Genomic DNA, 20,648 nt, shown 5'->3' on the forward strand with positions numbered 1-20,648 from the left:
TAAAAGCAAGCCCTACCCCAGTGCTTAGGTTGTGCAGGGGATTACAACTCAGCTTTGTTCACTCCAATAGAACCGAGCTGCAATGTCATACACAATCTGAGGACGGATGTGGTGCTTTTTCCTGGAAGAAAGCAGCCATGTTTCTCTTATTCCTAAAGGGGTTCCTCAGAATACCACTGGGGCTTCTGTGGATCGTACAGGACAGAGAGAGAAATGGCTGCCGGCCAAACACTATCCTATGTCTATGGCCACAACCTGAGGGTCACTTTCTAGTTTCCTTGTAGACCAGAGTCTCACACACATTGTGGATAGAATAAGGGCAGCCATGACACCAGCCAGATCCTGCCCACCTACCAGGGCCCCCATAGTATCTATAATATATAAATAGTATAGCTAGCATTAGGGCAGCCATCACACCGGGCAGATCCTGACCACCTACCAGGGCTGGGTCCCCATAGTATTTGATGTATAGAGTATAGCTAGCGTTAGGGCAGCCATCACACCGGGCAGATCCTGACCACCTACCAGGGCTGGGTCCCCATATTATTTGATGTATAGAGTATAGCTAGTGTTAGGGCAGCCATCACACCGGGCAGATCCTGACCACCTACCAGGGCTGGGCCCCCATAGTATCTGATGTATAGAGTATAGCTAGTGTAAGGGCAGCCATCACACCGGGCAGATCCTGACCACCTACCAGGGCTGGGTCCCCATAGTATCTGATGTATAAGGGTATAGCTAGCGTTAGGGCAGCCATCACACCGGGCAGATCCTGACCACCTACCAGGGCTGGGACCCCATAGTATCTGATGTATAGAGTATAGCTAGCGTTAGGGCAGCCATCACACAGGGCAGATCCTGACCACCTACCAGGGCTGGGTCCCCATAGTATCTGATGTATAAGGGTATAGCTAGCGTTAGGGCAGCCATCACACAGGGCAGATCCTGACCACCTACCAGGGCTGGGTCCCCATAGTATTTGATGTATAGAGTATAGCTAGCGTTAGGGCAGCCATCACACAGGGCAGATCCTGACCACCTACCAGGGCTGGGTCCCCATAGTATCTGATGTATAAGGGTATAGCTAGTGTAAGGGCAGCCATCACACCGGGCAGATCCTGACCACCTACCAGGGCTGGGTCCCCATAGTATCTGATGTATAAGGGTATAGCTAGTGTAAGGGCAGCCATCACACCGGCCAGATCCTGACCACCGACCAGGGCTGGGTCCCCATAGTATCTGATGTATAGAGTATAGCTAGCGTTAGGGCAGCCATCACACAGGGCAGATCCTGACCACCTACCAGGGCTGGGTCCCCATAGTATCTGATGTATAAGGGTATAGCTAGTGTTAGGGCAGCCATCACACCGGGCAGATCCTGACCACCTACCAGGGCTGGGTCCCCATAGTATCTGATGTATAAGGGTATAGCTAGTGTAAGGGCAGCCATCACACAGGGCAGATCCTGGCCACCTACCAGGGCTGGGTCCCCATAGTATCTGATGTATAAGGGTATAGCTAGTGTAAGGGCAGCCATCACACCGGGCAGATCCTGACCACCGACCAGGGCTGGGTCCCCATAGTATCTGATGTATAAGGGTATAGCTAGTGTAAGGGCAGCCATCACACAGGGCAGATCCTGACCACCTACCAGGGCTGGGTCCCCATAGTATCTGATGTATAAGGGTATAGCTAGTGTAAGGGCAGCCATCACACAGGGCAGATCCTGCCCACCTATAGCATGCAAGAAAAGCCAAGTAAAGAAACAGAAGAAATGTGCAGCCGTCCAAGCGCATGCACACAGGCAGCCACAGCAAATCATCCGGCATGCTGATTCCTGCGTATTCCTGGCATGCAGCGAGCAGGGCCAGGTGCTGTAATCCATAACCAGACAATATCAGAGCGACTGTCAGCTCTGGGGGCAGAAGGGTCGCACTAAGAGGATTAGAGGTGCGTCTGACAGTGCCGGGTGGATTAGAGCACCAAAGCTCCGCTGAATGTAGCGAGCGTCATTCTTACCTGTACATTTAAGGACTGTGCAGCGGCCTGTAAACTCGTGCCAGCGAGCTGGACCTAGAATACAGCGCAAACACGTCACACAAAGATGGAGGAGAGCAAAACTGGGCTACAAAACAATAACAGTGGCTACAAGTGTAAGGTTACTAACCAATGCCCATACACATACAGGACAGGAGGAACACAGAGATGCATATATTGTCTCCCCGCTGATGCCGTCTGTCGGCCATATTAGCTATCATAGGGCTACACCTGGTCACCCACAAGGTCCATTCTTCCATCATTCAACTCTTCCTGTCAGCCAGTCACAGTGAGGGATCCCTTCCCATTTTGATACCTTGTACTGAGCAGGAACTACAACTCCCAGCATGCCCTGACAGCTCTCTCTACAGGTAAGAGATCATGACTTTAATAGGACACCATGAGAAGCGACCTACTGGTACATAACACAGGACACACTACAGAGTACACTGGACAGACTGGGTATGAGTGTAACAGAAGGGACCAGGTAGCAATGGACGCTGCATCCCTACAGTCTTATCAGATTGTAAAAACTAGCCATAGACATCGGAGCAATCAAGAATCAGCAGCTCCGAAAACATCTGATACCTTAGAGCAGGAATGAGGTACCTGCGGCCCTCCCGATGTTACAATACTACAGTTCTCATCATACCTGGACATTGGAAGGCTGATGGGAGTTGTAGTTTTCTTACAGCTGGGGGGCAGCAGGTTTGCCATCCCTCTAACCAGGCTCCGAAAACCTGTGTGTCCTCGAAAGGATGAAAATAAGAGCTGCGTGTACGGTACAAATGACTATACGGTTACCCTGGGTGCAAACAGCTCTCTAAAGGGGAGCACTGCTGCTGGGTGGGTGATGGTAGAAAACGCTTCTAAGCAGCATCTATCCAGCATCCTCAACAAGTGGTGGGAAGAGGCACGGAATGAAGATGGCTCCCCGGCTCAGCAGGGCACTGCACTTATCAGGGACGAGAGGTTACACCTCTATAAGATATAAGCTCTGTCCATGTCTGTATAATCACTCCGCAGTGACCATCTCTATAGCTGGCCCTTATACATACAGGCAATGTCACTACTGAACAGACTTTGGCCCCTATACACTGTACACAGCACTGCATCACATAGGGATACAACATACACTCTGTACACAGCACTGCTCTATCACATAGAGATACGACATACACTGTGTACACAGCACTGCATCACATAGGGATACGACATACACACTGTACACAGCACTGCTGCATCACATAGAGATACGACATACACTGTGTACACAGCACTGCATCACATAGGGATACAACATACACTTTGTACACAGCACTGCTGCATCACATAGGGATACAACATACACTTGTACACAGCACTGCTGCATCACATAGAGATACGACATACACTCTGTACACAGCACTGCTGCATCACATAGAGATACGACATACACTGTGTACACAGCACTGTATCACATAGGGATACGACATACACTTTGTACACAGCACTGCTGCATCTTATAGGGATACGACATACACTCTGTACACAGCACTGCATCACATAGGGGTACGACATATACTCTGTACACAGTACTGCTGCATCTCATAGGGATACACTGGACTCTGTACACACCACTGCTGCATCACATAGAGATACGACATACACTGTGTACACAGCACTGCATCACATAGGGATACGACATACACTCTGTACACAGCACTGCTGCATCTCATAGGGATACGACATACACTCTGTATGTCGTACCCCTATGTGATGCAGTGCTGTGTACAGTGTGTATGTAGTATCCCTATGAGATGCAGCAGTGCTGTGTACAGAGTGTATGTCGTACCCCTATGAGATGTAGCAGTGCTATGTACAGAGTGTATGTCGTACCCCTATGTGATGCAGTGCTGTGTACACTCTGGGATACGACATACACTCTGTACATAGCACTGCTACATCTCATAGGGACACACTGGACTCAGTACACAGCACTGCTGCATCTCATAGGGATACGACATACACTGTACATAGCACTGCTACATCTCATAGGGACACACTGGACTCTGTACACAGCACTGCATCACATAGGGATATGACATACACTCTGTACACAGCAATGCTGCATCTCAAAGGGATACACTGGACTCTGTACACCGCACTGCTGCATCTCATAGGGATACACTGGACTCTGTACACCGCACTGCTGCATCTCATAGGGCTACAACATACACTCTGTACACAGCATTGCATCACATAGGGATATGACATACACTCTGTACACAGCAATGCTGCATCTCAAAGGGATACACTGGACTCTGTACAGAGCACTGCTGTGTCTCATAACAATACACTACAGCGGCACAATGGGAACTGTAGGCTGCATGGCCTCATGTGACTTCTCAAGAGAACCCAATTAAAGAAAAAAAGTCAAAACAACGGACAGCTCTTATACCACAAAACAACTACCATAAATAACAACCTTTACCTGAGTTAATATACATGCTGGGGTGCCTATTTAACCTTTTTTAGCTTGTTCAGTTTGTTCCTGCTCTGTACTATAGAAGAAACTCATGCTGCCAACTGGAAACCATCAACAAGCAGCCTATTTTATGCCCATTTTATTATATTCTTGTTCATACATCCACATCCATACAGTCAGATCAGACAGAACAATATATCTACCATTGTTGTATTGGGGGGATAAGGTGGCTTCACAGTAAGTTTAGTGTTTATCTTGTCTTAGGTTTAGTTTGCTGTATTTTCATAGTTTTGTCCCCACTTGAGCTCCGTATTCTGGGAAAACACCATTGGGCTCAATGGCACCTGCTGCACTCTCACCTGGTGGAGATGTCCGAGGAAGGCCTGTGCTTGGGCTGATGAAATGGCTGCTCCGACAGGCACTGGTTGCTTCTGAAAGTCCAGACCGTTTGTTTGTGTGCCTGAAATTACAAGGAAAATCCTTACACGTCTGCTCCTCTAAGTGATTGCTCCAAGATACTGAAGCAGTATGAACGGGCCAGAAAGTGAGAGCCGGATACACAATAAGAATAGTTGGAAAATGTACAAGTATAATGGGCCCACCCTGCTCCATACGGGCCCCAGAGGGACCACCCTGTGCAGCACGGCCCCCAGAGGGACCACCCTGTGCAGCACGGCCCCCAGAGGGACCACCCTGTGCAGCACGGCCCCCAGAGGGCCCACCCTGTGCAGCACGGCCCCCAGAGGGACCACCCTGTGCAGCACGGCCCCCAGAGGGACCACCCTGTGCAGCACGGCTCCCACAGAGGGACCACCCTGTGCAGCACAGCCCCCAGAGGGACCACCCTGTGCCACTCGGCCCCCAGAGGGACCACCCTTTGCCACCCCAGAGGGACCACCCAGTGCCACACGGCCCCCAGAGGGACCGCCCTGTGCAGCACGACCCCCAGAGGGACCGCCCTGTGCCACACGGCCCCCAGAGGGACCACTGAGCTGGTTAGGTCATATATCGGGGTAAATGTCGGCCTCTTCTAGAACGATTCCTTCACTACTGAATTACACAGGAATCCCCCCGGCAGGTCCATGGCGCTCGGTTACCTGTGTTTCCATCTCCGCTCTCCGTTGATTTACTGTTTTCTGACGGATTATTCATTCTTGCATCTGAAAAAAAGGGAAAAAAACTAATTAATTAAATGAAAAGTCTCTAATAAGTAACACAGAGACTTTCACCTACTACACAGCGTGCGAGGCCTCCAGATCCGCTGCCCTATATTTAGAGTAATGCCAGCCCTACAAGCCTTCTCTACGACTGAGACACAGTGGTCTATGCACAGGCAGGATTGCTGTGAGTGTCCTACCAAAGAGCATCACAGTTTCCCAGGCACAGCGCCATACTTGTGGTAGTGGTTGTCCCTGGTATTACAGCTGTCATTTACTTCAATGGTGCCTACTGATTATGAGATGACTGTGCCGACTGCTTTTAAATGAGAATGAAGTGACTCGGCAGATTCTGTCCCAGTCTACACAGCAACACAAACAAATCAGTTGTACGGCACATGATACAACAGCATTGTTGCTCTCTAGCCCACAGATGGTTCTCAACCTTAGAGAGCCCCTTTAACCACTTATAGCTACTTTGTTTTTTATGTCTGTACAACAGTGGAAACAAAACTATGACAATTTCTCGTGCCCCTGCAGAACATACTTGGTGCTGCCCCCTCCACATTTCCCCCATTACACGGCCATCGCTTCTGATGGAGGAAATGAGGCGGCACTAATCACTGTTTCAGCGGCGGAATATATATATTATTTATATATATATATATATATATATATATATATATATATATATATATATATATATATGATATAGATATACGCGCTATATATTAACTTCTCGTAGCTTTACTCCAAGAGTTCTGTCTACAGCACAGACCCCCCGTCACCCCATATACCCATCATGAAGGTGACGTGGTGCCCCCTCTCTAGTGTGCTCAGCTGTAACAGCAGCAGCCCATTATTGAAGGGAAGGACTCCTAGAATGCAGTTGTGCTGTAGGATGGAGTCATGCGGGGGTCCGCTATATGGTAGAGAGGGGGGATGCAAGGTATCATAGTCTAAAAAAAATAAAATACCAAATCTACTGGATCCAATAAGACTTGCTGCAATGTTATGTTTATTGTACAATATGTCATTGTGGGATGGGTGGTCCTCACAGGGTTGGGGATAAGGATACGATCAATGAGGGTCTTGGAGGACTGACCACAGCAACAACACTATGATGTATTAAGAACCCACAGACGGTGTGATGGGGGTCCATGCAGGGTGGGTAATATCAAAGGGGGGATCCACCCATCTTATTGCTGAAACTGAAGAGGTAGATGCGGTCTTTCCGGAGCTCAGACACAAAACTCTTGAAATGACTCCAGAAAGTAGCAGGTGTGTGGTCAGACAAGGGATTTACAGCAGTGCCAAAAAATGAGCCCGTGATCGAGTAGAAGCAACATCTGTGAAGGCGCCAACACTGAGGACTGTAAGAAAAGTTACAGAAGTGTCAGAGATGATCCGGAGCGGATACAATGGTGTGAGATGTCTCAGGATACGATACTACTACTCAGTGACTGACGGAGGGAAAAAAACTAAAGTATATCACAAAGATGTAAAAAACAAAACCAAACTTTAGTTATAAGTGATAAATAAGGTGATCTCTGCCACACAATGCCCAACATCAACAGGGGACACAGCTTCACCCACCACTATTCCAGCACCAGTCACCTAACATACTGCACAGAGATGTCACTACATAGCACCGCAATATAGAAGACACAAGGATTTCCCTCTAACTTCATGTATATAAGAGCAGTATTATAGTAGTTATAGTAGTTATATTCTTGTATATAGGAGCAGTATTATAGTAGCTATATTCCTGTATATAGGAGCAGTATTATAGTAATTATATCCTTGTATATAGGAGCAGTATTATAGTAGTTATATTCCTGTATATAGGAGCAGTATTATAGTAGTTATATTCCTGTACATAGGAGTAGTATTATAGTAGTTATATCCCTGTATATAGGAGCAGTATTATAGTAGTTATATTCTTGTATATAGGATCAGTATTATAGTAGTTATATTCCTGTATATAGGGGGCAGTATTATAGTAGGTATATCCCTGTATATAGGAGCAGTATTAAAGTAGTTATATTCCTGTATATAGGAGCAGTAATATAGTAGTTATATTCCTGTATATAGGAGCAGTATTATAGTAGTTATATTCCAGTATATAGGAGCAGTATTATAGTAGTTATATTCTTGTATATAGGAGCAGTATTATAATAGTTATATCCCTGTATATAGGAGCAGTAGTATAGTAGTTATATTCTTGTATATAGGGGGCAGTATTATAGTAGTTATATTCCTGTATATAGGAGCAGTATTATAGTAGTCATATCCCTGTATATAGGAGCAGTATTATAGCAGTATATTCCTGTATACAGGAGCAGTATTATAGCAGTATATTCCTGTATATAGGAGCAGTATTATAGTAGTTATATTCCTGTATATAGGGGCAGTATTATAGTAGTTATATCCCTGTATATAGGAGCAGTATTATAGTAGTTATATTCCTGTATATAGGAGCAGTATTATAGTAGTTATATCCCTGTATATAGGAGCAGTATTATAGTAGTTATATTCCTGTATATAGGAGAAGTATTATAGTAGTTATATTCCTGTATATAGGAGCAGTATTATAGTAGTTATATCCCTGTATATAGGAGTATTATAGTAGTTATATTCCTGTATATAGGGAGCAGTATTATAGAAGTTATATTCTGGTACATTGGAGGCAACAATATAGTCTTATAAATATTGGTCCATATGTATAATACTATAACAGATGCAGCGACAGTAATAGCGGGGCTATGTTTTTATTTGCCCAATGCACTTTTACATAGGACTGCATGTTATTGTTGCAATGTTTGAGCAATTCCTACCCAAGAGTGTAAATTACAATTACATCTGTGTATGTTGTGCCCCTGAGTCTCGGTTAATGTCTCCATCAATAGAGTCTCCATCACCATAATAAGAGGCAGTCTATGAGAAGGAGGCACTCCCGTGCTCTGTGTGCTCCCTCCACTACCTGAAGACTCAGCAAATAACCCTCGGTAATAGTGCCCGACACGGCCGCGGAAGTCAATGTGTTATCCTCTGCGGGTCTTGTATATAGTTCATCAAATTAAAAACAATTCCTTCACTGGCCGCTGTATAAAGCCACCAGGAGGTGCGAGGATCTGCAGAGCAGCTACCTGGGGAAATGACTATCCGGGCCGGGGTCTCGTCTCATTATAAAACTCATGAAGTCAAGCGTCTCTTTCCTCCCTGCACAGAATGGACGTGGAGGATGAATGTCTTAACCACTGCTCTGCCATATAGGAGCAAAAGGGAAAACGGCAAGAATCCTGTATCAGCAGATGTCTGTGCAGCGTTCACCCGAGGGAAACAATCAGCAAGGATGGAGACCGTCCTACCAGACTTATCCCAGGGAAGCAGACAACCTGCAAAGCCAAACTGCTTACACAGACAATCCTCCAACCTGAGTAGTCACGGTGTCATTCTTTATTTCTCCTGTGGTGGCGCTGAATTCCCAGCAGATTGATCGCAGGTAATCGCTGGTTACAGAGTCTTAATGGGGTTATTTAGCCCAGGATTAGAGAATAACAGAACTGAGCTGCACAACCAGGACCAGAAGCCATCCTGTTTCTAGAAGAAAGACACCATGTTATTCTAATCCTGGAAAATCCCTTTAAAAAGTGTGGAAAAAAAATAAAATCAACTGGTGTCAGAAAGTTATACAGATTTGTAATTTACCTCTATTAAAAAATCTCTAGTCTTCCAGTACTTCTCAGCTGCTGTATGTCCTGCAGGAAGTGGTGTATTCTCTCCAGTCTGACACAGTTCTCTCTGCTGCCACCTCTGTCCATGTCAGGAACTGTCCAAAGCAGGAGAGGTTTTCTATGGGGATTTGCTGCTGCTCTGGACAGTTCCTGACATAGACAGCAGTGGCAGCAGAGAGCACTGTGTCAGACTGGAGAGAATACACCACTTCCTGCAGGACATACAGCAGCTGAGAAGTACTGGAAGACTGGAGATTTTTTTAATAGAGGTAAATTACAAATCTGTATAACTTTCTGACACCAGTTGATTTGAAATAAAATAATTTTTTCGCCACAGTACCCCTTTAAGGGATGGTATAGGTAGGGACTGTCCACAGTGAAGAGACCCTTTAAAAGGGAAGTGATGATGAACCTGCCACCTTACAGCTTTTGTAAAACTGCAATTCCCATTATGCCCTGACAGGCTCTTGCCATTTGCTGTTGTCACCCGCTTGCCGCCAGTGCATGTTTAGAGTTGTAGTAGAATGGTGGACAGGTAGTGGAGCCCCCTAGAGTTGGAGGGTTTGCTGAAGGTGGCAGCCTGTAACCTGGTGATGCAGCAGAGCTGAGCGGTGACAGCTGTCAGTAAATGAAGCATCTCGAGCTTAGCTGATACGTCTCTGTAGACTGGGGGAGATCTCTGCTGCTGCAGCTCACGGATGTTGGGAGATCGGACACGCTCAAGTGCAGTCACCTGTAATATGCCAGTGTACGTGTTATCTCCGGTGTTGCATAGGACTGTGCCTCAACTGTGCAAATTCAGATGACGGACACAAAGCGGCACTGATACATCTGTAAAGAGGCAGCGTCACAACTTTTCACTCCGCTGAAACCAGCAGCAAAAAGCAGCGATCACACCCAGCAGCACGTGGCCGTCAGTCCCGGAGGAAACAGTTACTCTGATAACCACGACGGGCATTAGAGGGGCAGATAATAGTCAGCAGCTGGAGGAGGATGATGGGAGTTGTAGCAGGACAGCATACATAACATGGTCCTAGTCAGAAGAAGAGCCGTGTAGCCTAATGGGGAGAGGCGGACAACAGAGAATATGTAAAACGCTTAGTTCACTGATCCTCAACCTGCAGCTGTTAAGGCATGATGGGAGTCGTAGTACTGCAACAGCCAGAGAGCTACAACACGGAAAAAGCTATTCATTAAGAAACCTGCCCAGGCTGGGGAGAGGCTGATAACAGAGAACAGCAGCACGTCCACAGGAGAGAGAGGCAGACCCCATATCCATCTAAGCAGTGGCTGATAACAGAGAACAGCAGCATGTACACAGGAGAGAGAGAGGCAGACCCCATATCCATCTAAGCACTGGCTGATAACAGAGAACAGCAGCATGTACACAGGAGAGAGAGAGGCAGACCCCATATCCATCTAAGCACTGGCTGATAACAGAGGACAGCAGCACATACACAGGAGAGAGAGGCAGACCCCCTATTCACCTAAGCACTGGCTGATAACAGAGGACAGCAGCACATACACAGGAGAGAGAGGCAGACCCCCTATCTATCTAAGCAGTGGCTGATAACAGAGAACAGCAGCACGTCCACAGGAGAGAGAGGCAGACCCCATATCCATCTAAGCACTGTCTGATAACAGAGAACAGCAGCACGTCCACAGGAGAGAGAGGCAGACCCCCTATCCATCTAAGCAGTGGCTGATAACAGAGAACAGCAGCATGTACACAGGACAGAGAGGCAGACCCCATATCCATCTAAGCAGTGGCTGATACCAGGGAACAGCAGCATGTACACAGGAGAGAGAGGCAGACCCCATATCCATCTAAGCACTGGCTGATAACAGAGAATAGCAGCACGTCCACAGGAGAGAGAGGCAGACCCCATACCCATCTAAGCAGTGGCTGATAACAGAGAACAGCAGCACGTCCACAGGAGAGAGAGGCAGACCCCATACCCATCTAAGCAGTGGCTGATAACAGAGAACAGCAGCATGTACACAGGAGAGAGAGAGGCAGACCCCATATCCATCTAAGCAGTGGCTGATAACAGAGAACAGCAGCACGTCCACAGGAGAGAGAGGCAGACCCCGGTTATCTTACTATGGAGTGGCTGATAACAGAGAACAATAGCACATCATAGAGAGACAAGATCTGCAGACCCCAGTTATCTTACTATGGAGTGGCTGACACCAGAGAACAATAGCAGAGCAAAAAGGGAGACAAGTTAACTGAGCTTCACCTGTCCTACTGAGAGATGTGCACTTACTAAGGAGGTGGCTGACAACAAGGTAAAACTGCAAGTCAGGATATAATGTGTAACCCAGATGTCACCACCTGTTGCATCACTACAACTCCCAGCATGCTTGGCCAGGCTCTGGCTATGGTTTGCTGTTGTCATCCTCCTGCTGTCAGGGCATGGTGGGAGTTGTAGTTCTGCAGCAGCTGTGAGAATGGTGTGGATGATAAATGTTGATGAAAGTGACAACCTCGCTCCAAGTGGCGGGGAGGTCCGTGCATGCACCCTGCCGGCTCTGCTACATATGCTATTAGCCTCATGCATAGTCACCAGCGCACCCCCCTCCCCCATCTTGCTCAGGCGGTACCCACCTAGTGCATACTCGCGGCAGTCCAGCATGGCTTCTCTGGCCCGCGATCCAAACAGGTGGAAGGAAGACTAATAAGTCTATGAGAGACGACTAATTTTTGCACGCGGGGTGGAAGACAAGGGGGGTGGTGGAAGTAAGCGATACTATGCGGAGCAGACCATAGCCACGGTGGCCGGGCGGACGGGGAAAGTTGCAGTGCGGAGTTTTGGCCGGGGCTGCTCGCTCGCTCGCTCTGACATTGTCAAGGCAACTGAAGCGTGAAAAGTTCCCCTTTCTGTAATAAAGCAGAAACAAAGCTTGCAGCTGGCAGTTTCCATAATGAAGCTTAATCAGTATGCGGCTGATTAGGGCCGTATGCAAATCTCCCCTCGTTAGCGCCACAGCCGCCACTTTGAAGTCCGTGAGCGATTCATTTGCAGAGTACACGGAGAGCGCTCCCTGCATAATTTACATCGCCGCATAAATATTTATCAGCTCATTTGCATATTAATTGGTTAGCGCAAACATTCCAAGCGGCTCAGAGAGAGAGGAGCATGAAGGGGAAAAATCGGGAAGGAAATTATCTACCCAGAGCCAGAATCATACGGGGGAGGGGGGAGATGCGGCTGCTCCGGTCCCAAACAGCACAGCCAAAGTTGTGGAGCCTGCAGGACGCCATACTGGAAGTCGGGAGGTAGAGGCGTCTCCCATCACACCTCCGGATTATAGATACTGAACAGAATGCGGATATACGGACAGGAGCGCCCTCTGCGTTACATCCCTGAAGGGGAAAGGCTTAAAGGGGAACTCCAGAAAGTTATATCATTTGTAATTTAATTCTATGTAAAAATCCCCAGTACTTATCAGCTGTTGCATGTCCTGCAGGAAGTGGCGTTTTCTCTCTAGTCTGACACAGTGCTCTCTGCTGCCACCTCTGTCCATGTCAGGAACTGTCCAGAGCAGCAGCAAATCCCCAGAGAAAACCTCTCCTGCTCTGGACAGTTCCTGACATGGACAGAGGTGGCAGCAGAGAGCACAGTGTCAGACTGGAGAGAATACACCACTTCCTGCAGGACATAAAGCAGCTGATTAGTACTGGAAGACTGGAGATTTTTGAATAGAAGTAAATTACAAATCTACATAATTTTCTGAAACCAGCTAAAATATCTATTCCCCCCCCCCCTCCCCCGCAGTGTGCCCCTTCATTCTTTGGACGGAGGACAGAATTTGCCCGTGCATAGAATGGAGTCGATGACACAGGTGGAGACACGCGCCCGCATCAGTCCACTGGCGGCTGCGAGCTGCGCAACGGGTTATCCATCGCCATTCCGCAGTGTGCACGTACCCTTAAAGGGAAACTAGAAGCATGTAACCTGCTGATATGTCCCTATAGCACATGGGGCACGGAGGATGAAGCCTTCTTACCTTGATCCTTGGCACCTTTCCCTTAATCTCTATGCTAATGAGGCGGTTTGGTGCACTAAGGGCGGGGCCAAGACCCCAGTGCACCGATCTGCCCTGTAGTGATGAGCGTTGGGAGTGATGTCACAGCAGAGCCCCGCCCCAATATTCATCAGGACCGACCAACTGGGTCACTATTAGCATATCCAATAAACTACAAACATCCCAAAAACAGTGCTGAGGATGGATGTAAGAAACTCACTGTCCTGCGACATGTTAGCATTGGAGATACTTCCCCTTTAAGAGCAGTCCTAAGGCAGGAAAGTCAATTACACGCTGAAATATGGATAAAATAGTAACAGTGAGGACACAGGGTAAGTAACCTGGGCATCATCATGTGACACGCAGGTATCAGGGGCGACAGCACCATGATATATATGGAGGTATACACATATAACGCTCTGAAGGGGGCACCTCTGTGTTATGGCCAGCAGGAGCAGATACAATATGGAGGCCGGACACTCTCCTGATATCAAGTAACAGCGCTGCCCACGTATCACACTGCACATGCATAGGGTTCCATCATAGCACCTGCAGCTACTGGGGCCACATGCTGGGAGTTGTAGTATCTCTACAGACTGCAGAGGACACCAGCTGTCCAACCGCTGGCTGCAGAACTAAAGCTCCCAGCATGCCCTGACTGACAAAGGCTGTAGCAGCATGCTGGGAGTTGTAGTTCTGCAAAGGCTGTAGCAGCATGCTGGGAGTTGTAGTTCTGCAAAGGCTGTAGCAGCATGCTGGGAGTTGTAGTTCTGCAAAGGCTGTAGCAGCATGCTGGGAGTTGTAGTTCTGCAAAGGCTGTAGCAGCATGCTGGGAGTTGTAGTTCTGCAAAGGCTGTAGCAGCATGCTGGGAGTTGTAGTTCTGCAAAGGCTGTAGCAGCATGCTGGGAGTTGTAGTTCTGCAAAGGCTGTAGCAGCATGCTGGGAGTTGTAGTTCTGCAAAGGCTGTAGCAGCATGCTGGGAGTTGTAGTTCTGCAAAGGCTGTAGCAGCATGCTGGGAGTTGTAGTGCGACAACAGTTAGTGAGTAGTTCTGGTAAGCTGGGGGCTGAACTTCTGCAACAGGTGGTGAGCAGTTTGTAGTGCTGGCTGTCACGGTAAGCTGAGAGTTGTAGTTCTTCCACAAGTTAGTGATTAAGAAGCACAGATAGGATGCACTAAAGGCTGTCAGTGCATGCTGGGAGTTGTAGTATCACAGATCATCATCAGGGTATGCCGAGTGTAGTAATTTTACAACAGAACTAGAGCAATGGCGGGAATCTGCGACCCTCCAGTCAAACAATAACTCCAATCATGCCTGGAGAACAAAAGCACCGTGCATGATGGGAATTGTAGTGTGCAACAGCTGACAGGCCGCAGGTTCCCCATGCCTGATATTGACTCTCTGCTTTGTCTATCAGAGGGGGCTGTCACACTGCAAGACAACCAATTCAGCTCTGCTATATCAGTATATCTATAGTGGGGCAGATACTGGGGAGCGGGGCGATGGGGCAGATCCTGGGGAGCGGGGCGATGGGGCAGATACTGGGGAGCGGGGGCGATGGGGCAGATACTGGGGAGCAGGGGCGATGGGGCAGATACTGGGGAGCAGGGGCGATGGGGCAGATACTGGGGAGCAGGGGCGATGGGGCAGATACTGGGGAGCAGGGGCGATGGGGCAGATCCTGGGGAGCGGGGCGATGGGGCAGATCCTGGGGAGCAGGGGCGATGGGGCAGATCCTGGGGAGCGGGGCGATGGGGCAGATCCTGGGGAGCGGGGGCGATGGGGCAGATCCTGGGGAGCGGGGCGATGGGGCAGATACGGCAGATACTGGAGAGCGTGGGTGATGGGAGAGATACTGGGGAGCGGGGTGATGGGAGAGATACCGGTGATGGGGCAGATACTGGGGAGCTGGGTCCGAAGAGATTGGGCAGATACTGGGAAGCTGGGTCCAGGGTGATTGGGCAGATACTGGTGCGGCTCCTAGGGACACAGTCCATGGAATTCCTCCACATTACAATAGGAAGACTCTTCTAAAGTAATGGCTGAGGGGTTTCTTAAAGAGACAGCGCTCATTATTTGGCTTACATTATGTTCCTCTACAATCCCCAGGCAGTAATAAGATGCACACAACGCCCCATGTTTTGTAAGAATTACAATATAGTGAGGGGTCTCCATATCCCAGCAATTGCGGAGTAATGCGGCACAGCGGGGGTGGGGGCAGTTCCGGACCACCAGGTCATTCTCATGGAGCTGCTGCATCCTCCCACCCACAATCCACAGTAACAACACCGACCTCATTGGCTTCACATCAACAACGCCCCGAATGTAAATTAGATTGCAAGCTCCAGGGGTAACGGAGCAGAGTTAAAACAGACCAACGAAAAGGAATTATTACAGACCGATGGACATAACGGGGCAGTGTTATTACAGACCGATGGACAGTGTTATTACAGACCGATGGACATAACGGGGCAGTGTTATTACAGACAGATGGACAGTGTTATTACAGACCAATGGACATAACAGAGCAGTGTTATTACAGACCGATGGACAGTGTTATTACAGACAGATGGACAGTGTTATTACAGACCGATGGACATAACGGGGCAGTGTTATTACAGACAGATGGACAGTGTTATTACAGACCAATGGACATAACAGAGCAGTGTTATTACAGACCGATGGACAGTGTTATTACAGACCGATGGACAGTGTTATTACAGACCGATGGACAGTGTTATTACAGACTGAGGATGTAGCTGATCAGAATAACATGGTAACAAGGTAAAGCTGCAATACCAGACTCTGCCAACAGAAAGGAGCAGCGCTGTGTCTTCTGCAAAGCCACCATATCTGTCCAATTATATATACACAGATATAGAGCAACATGTCTTCTATCCAGACAATTACTGATCCTGTACTGATCCAGAGTTACATCGAAACATAAGAGCACAACTTCAGTGCAGAAATCTCTGTTCGGCATCTGCACATGGCTCCTTGTGATGAAATGACACAAGAATACATCTGTTAGAAGCTACAAATCCATAATCAATAATCCCCATAAGAGCGGAGGTAACGGCCGATCACACTGCCGCATCAGGAAGCCTAGAAAGCGCATCTCTTCCCTAAACCGCAGAGCTGTGAGCTAGGAGCGGCCATTACCACGCCGTATGCGCCGGGCTGAGGGGAGAAGATGCTGCGCTCTCCTAGACGGAAAATGCTGTGAAGGCCGAGAAGACGTAGAGAAACGGAGTGAGGTGGACTCATCATCCTGCTTTCACTGTGCTCCCTGCTGCCACCTCTGTCCATGTCAGGAACTGTCCAGAGCAGGAGAGGTTTTCTGTGGGGGATTTGCTGCTGCTCTGGACAGTTCCTGACATGGACAGAGGTGGCAGCAGAGAGCACTGTGCCAGGCTGGAGAGAATACACCACTTCCTGCTGAACATACAGCTGCTGATAAGTACTGGAAGACTGGAGATTTTTAATTTTAAGCAATATGCAAATCTGTATAACTTTCTTTTCTGAGAAAAATTTCTCCAGAGTACTCCTTTTAAGTCTTTCCTCCTCATCTAGTAAGATTAGTAATTTTTTTTACATTAGTTTGCATTACTGTATTCTGACCCCTATAACTTTTACTTTTCCACCTAGGAAGTTTTGATTGATGCCGTTTTGGGGGACATCTGACTTTTTTATCCATCTTTTCTTTGGAAGTCTCAGCACCAATTCAGGTGATTTTACATTATGAGGGATTTTATAATACTTCCTCTAGGACCATGTACAAGCTAACTGTCATGTATTGCAGTGTACTATTACACTGATATTTTCCCATACCCTTTCTATGGCCGCCATAGTATCGCAAGGTTGGATGGCCGGGATCAGAGTTATCTCTGATGGTGGACGCTATAGGCGCAGTCAGTGACACTGTGCATGGAGACCCCTCAGTGTGTCTGTACATGCCTACCAGACATTTGAAGTAAAGGCATGTTTAATGTTAGGAAAGGGTTAAGCAGGTAGAACCCTTGGTGTTGGGGCTGCAGAAGGTAACCAGCACAGACCTCTCACCGTCTCATTAGTCCAGGACGGAGATGCTGTAGAGGCGTCCGTGAATCCACTGGAGGGCAGGGTGTAATTATGTAATCACAGGTCGACGGCTCAGGGTCTTCACGCCAGCCTCACCACCCACCGTGCCCGGCCACAAGATGAGACGCTGACGGTCCAACACTGACTCCTTATACACCACAGCTACAGTGGGAGATCTTAACAAGGCAAAGATTCCTACAAAACACTATGGGCCCTATTAAACATACAGATTATTGGAGCCAAAGCCAGGAAAGCACTATAAACAGAAAAAAGGTCATAAAAATAAGACTGATATGTCTTATCTTCTCACATTCACTCCTGGCGTTGGCTTCAGTAATCTGTCAGATAATCTGTTGGTGTAATAGGGCCCTAAGGGACCAGGACAACTGTAGGGGGCGCCGAATACAGCAGCATCATACACTGACCTGCCGGAGAACCCCAACTCCCAGCATACACTGACCTGCCGGAGAACCCCAACTCCCAGCATACACTGACCTGTCGGAGAACCCAAACTCAAAGCATACACTGACCTGCCGGAGAACCCCAACTCCCAGCATACACTGACCTGATGGAGAACCCCAACTCCCAGCATACACTGACCTGCCGGAGAACCCCAACTCCCAGCATACACTGACCTGCCGGAGAACCCCAACTCCCAGCATACACTGACCTGCCGGAGAACCCCAACTCCCAGCATACACTGACCTGATGGAGAACCCCAACTCCCAGCATACACTGACCTGCCGGAGAACCCCAACTCCCAGCATACACTGACCTGCCGGAGAACCCCAACTCCCAGCATACACTGACCTGCCGGAGAACCCCAACTCAAAGCATACACTGACCTGCCGAAGAACCCCAACTGCCAGCATACACTGACCTGTCGTAGACCCCAACTCCCAGCATACACTGACCTGTCGTAGACCACAACTCCCAGCATACACTGACCTGCCGGAGAACCCCAACTCCCAGCATACACTGACCTGCCGGAGAACCCCAACTCCCAGCATACACTGACCTGCCGGAGAACCCCAACTCCCAGCATACACTGACCTGCCGGAGAACCCCAACTCCCTGCATACACTGACCTGTCGTAGACCCCAACTCCCAGCATACACTGACCTGATGGAGGACCCCAACTCCCAGCATACACTGACCTGATGGAGAACCCCAACTCCCAGCATACACTGACCGGTCGTAGACCACAACTCCCAGCATACACTGACCTGATGGAGAACCCCAACTCCCAGCATACACTGACCTGATGGAGGACCCCAACTCCCAGCATACACTGACCTGATGGAGAACCCCAACTCCCAGCATACACTGACCGGTCGTAGACCACAACTCCCAGCATACACTGACCTGATGGAGAACCCCAACTCCCAGCATACACTGACCTGATGGAGAACCCCAACTCCCAGCATACACTGACCTGATGGAGAACCCCAACTCCCAGCATACACTGACCTGTCGTAGACCCCAACTCCCAGCATACACTGACCTGTCGTAGACCACAACTCCCAGCATACACTGACCTGCCGGAGAACCCCAACTCCCAGCATATGCTGACCTGCCGGAGAACCACAACTCCCATCATACACTGACCTGCTGGAGAACCACAAGTCCCAGCTGACCTGCAGTAAGAAGGAAGGCACTGCTACAAAGCAAACTGGTAGTTCTGCGACAACTGGAAAGCACTGCTCACAGCAGGTTGTGACTTGTTAAGGAACCAATATTTTGTGAATGAAGCTCCTATAAGGATCTATACATCTCCATGGTAACAGACTACAAACACACCCTCTGTAGTCTGATCTTGATGTCAAGTTTTATTCCTTCCATTCTGTTCCTTCTAGTACTGTAAGTAGGTTGTAAGAAGGTAAAAACCTGCACGTATGTAGAAACTGAGCCGCACTTATTCTTAAACGCGTCGCCTATTTGCAAACACTGGAACGCCAAAGTGTATAAAACGTAAATGTGAATAAAACCATTTACTGTCATTATCACCAGAAAATATGGATCTAGAATCCAGAAGCGTGAAAATGATCATGCAACAGCGTCACATAAAACCCGATAGGAGACGAGAAACACCTAAACCCCCTCCCAGTGCATGTCCCCCCGCCACCCCCTCACAGCACCTGTACCCACTCTCCCCCTCTCAGCAAATATCCCCCCTCCTCCTCATAGCACATGTACCCCCCCTCCTCCTCATAGCACATGTACCCCCCCTCCTCTCATAGCACATGTACCCCCCCTCCTCCTCATAGCACATGTACCCCCCCTCCTCCTCATAGCACATGTACCCCCCCTCCTCCTCATAGCACATGTACCCCCCCCTCCTCCTCATAGCACATGTACCCCCCCCTCCTCCTCATAGCACATGTACCCCCCCCTCCTCCTCATAGCACATGTACCCCCCCCTCCTCCTCATAGCACATGTACCCCCCCCTCCTCCTCATAGCACATGTACCCCCCCCCTCCTCCTCATAGCACATGTACCCCCCCTCCTCCTCATAGCACATGTACCCCCCCCTCCTCCTCATAGCACATGTACCCCCCCTCCTCCTCATAGCACATGTACCCCCCCTCCTCCTCATAGCACATGTACCCCCCCTCCTCCTCATAGCACATGTACCCCCCCCTCCTCCTCATAGCACATGTACCCCCCCCTCCTCCTCATAGCACATGTACCCCCCCCCTCCTCCTCATAGCACATGTACCCCCCCCCCCCTCCTCCTCATAGCACATGTACCCCCCTCTCCCCAGTGACTGTTTCCCCCGTGACCTAGCCCGGTCTTTCAGTGCTCTTTGGATTACGGATCAGACCGAGGACACAAATCAATAACTGTTTGGTAACGCTCCATTATGAGGAGTGAAGCTTTATCCGCTTTGCTGCGGTTTTCACACACATGTACTTTAAACTATAGAAATAAAAACAAAATTTCTGCCATATTGTGCACCAATGTGAAAGATAAGAGGGGCGGATTTGTTGGGGCCTGTAGCGGCAGCGGCGGGGTGGGCGGCTGGGCTCCCCTTGGCCCCGGCTTTGTCTCTTTTGGATGAGGTAAAGGTTAAGCAGATGTTGCAGACAGATGCCGCTATCTCCCTGCTCTGTATTCAGCCGCTGCCAGCTCTCT

General features: G+C 48.8%; 1 protein-coding gene across 2 annotated transcripts in view; it reads right to left on the reverse strand.

Moving 5' to 3' along the window:
- Nucleotides 1-20,648, reverse strand: part of POU2F1 (POU class 2 homeobox 1) — a 109,466-nt gene that overhangs the window by 35,475 nt on the left and 53,343 nt on the right. For both annotated transcript variants that reach the window (XM_069946184.1, XM_069946183.1), the window contains exons 2-4: nucleotides 5,602-5,664; nucleotides 4,864-4,964; nucleotides 2,020-2,073 (exon numbers count right to left, since the gene is read on the reverse strand). In XM_069946184.1, the coding sequence (XP_069802285.1) occupies nucleotides 2,020-2,073; nucleotides 4,864-4,964; nucleotides 5,602-5,664 (218 nt within the window). The remainder of the gene's footprint in view (nucleotides 1-2,019; nucleotides 2,074-4,863; nucleotides 4,965-5,601; nucleotides 5,665-20,648) is intronic.

The sequence above is a fragment of the Dendropsophus ebraccatus genome, chromosome 11 (genome assembly GCF_027789765.1).
Source record: "Dendropsophus ebraccatus isolate aDenEbr1 chromosome 11, aDenEbr1.pat, whole genome shotgun sequence".
Taxonomy (NCBI): domain Eukaryota; kingdom Metazoa; phylum Chordata; class Amphibia; order Anura; family Hylidae; genus Dendropsophus; species Dendropsophus ebraccatus.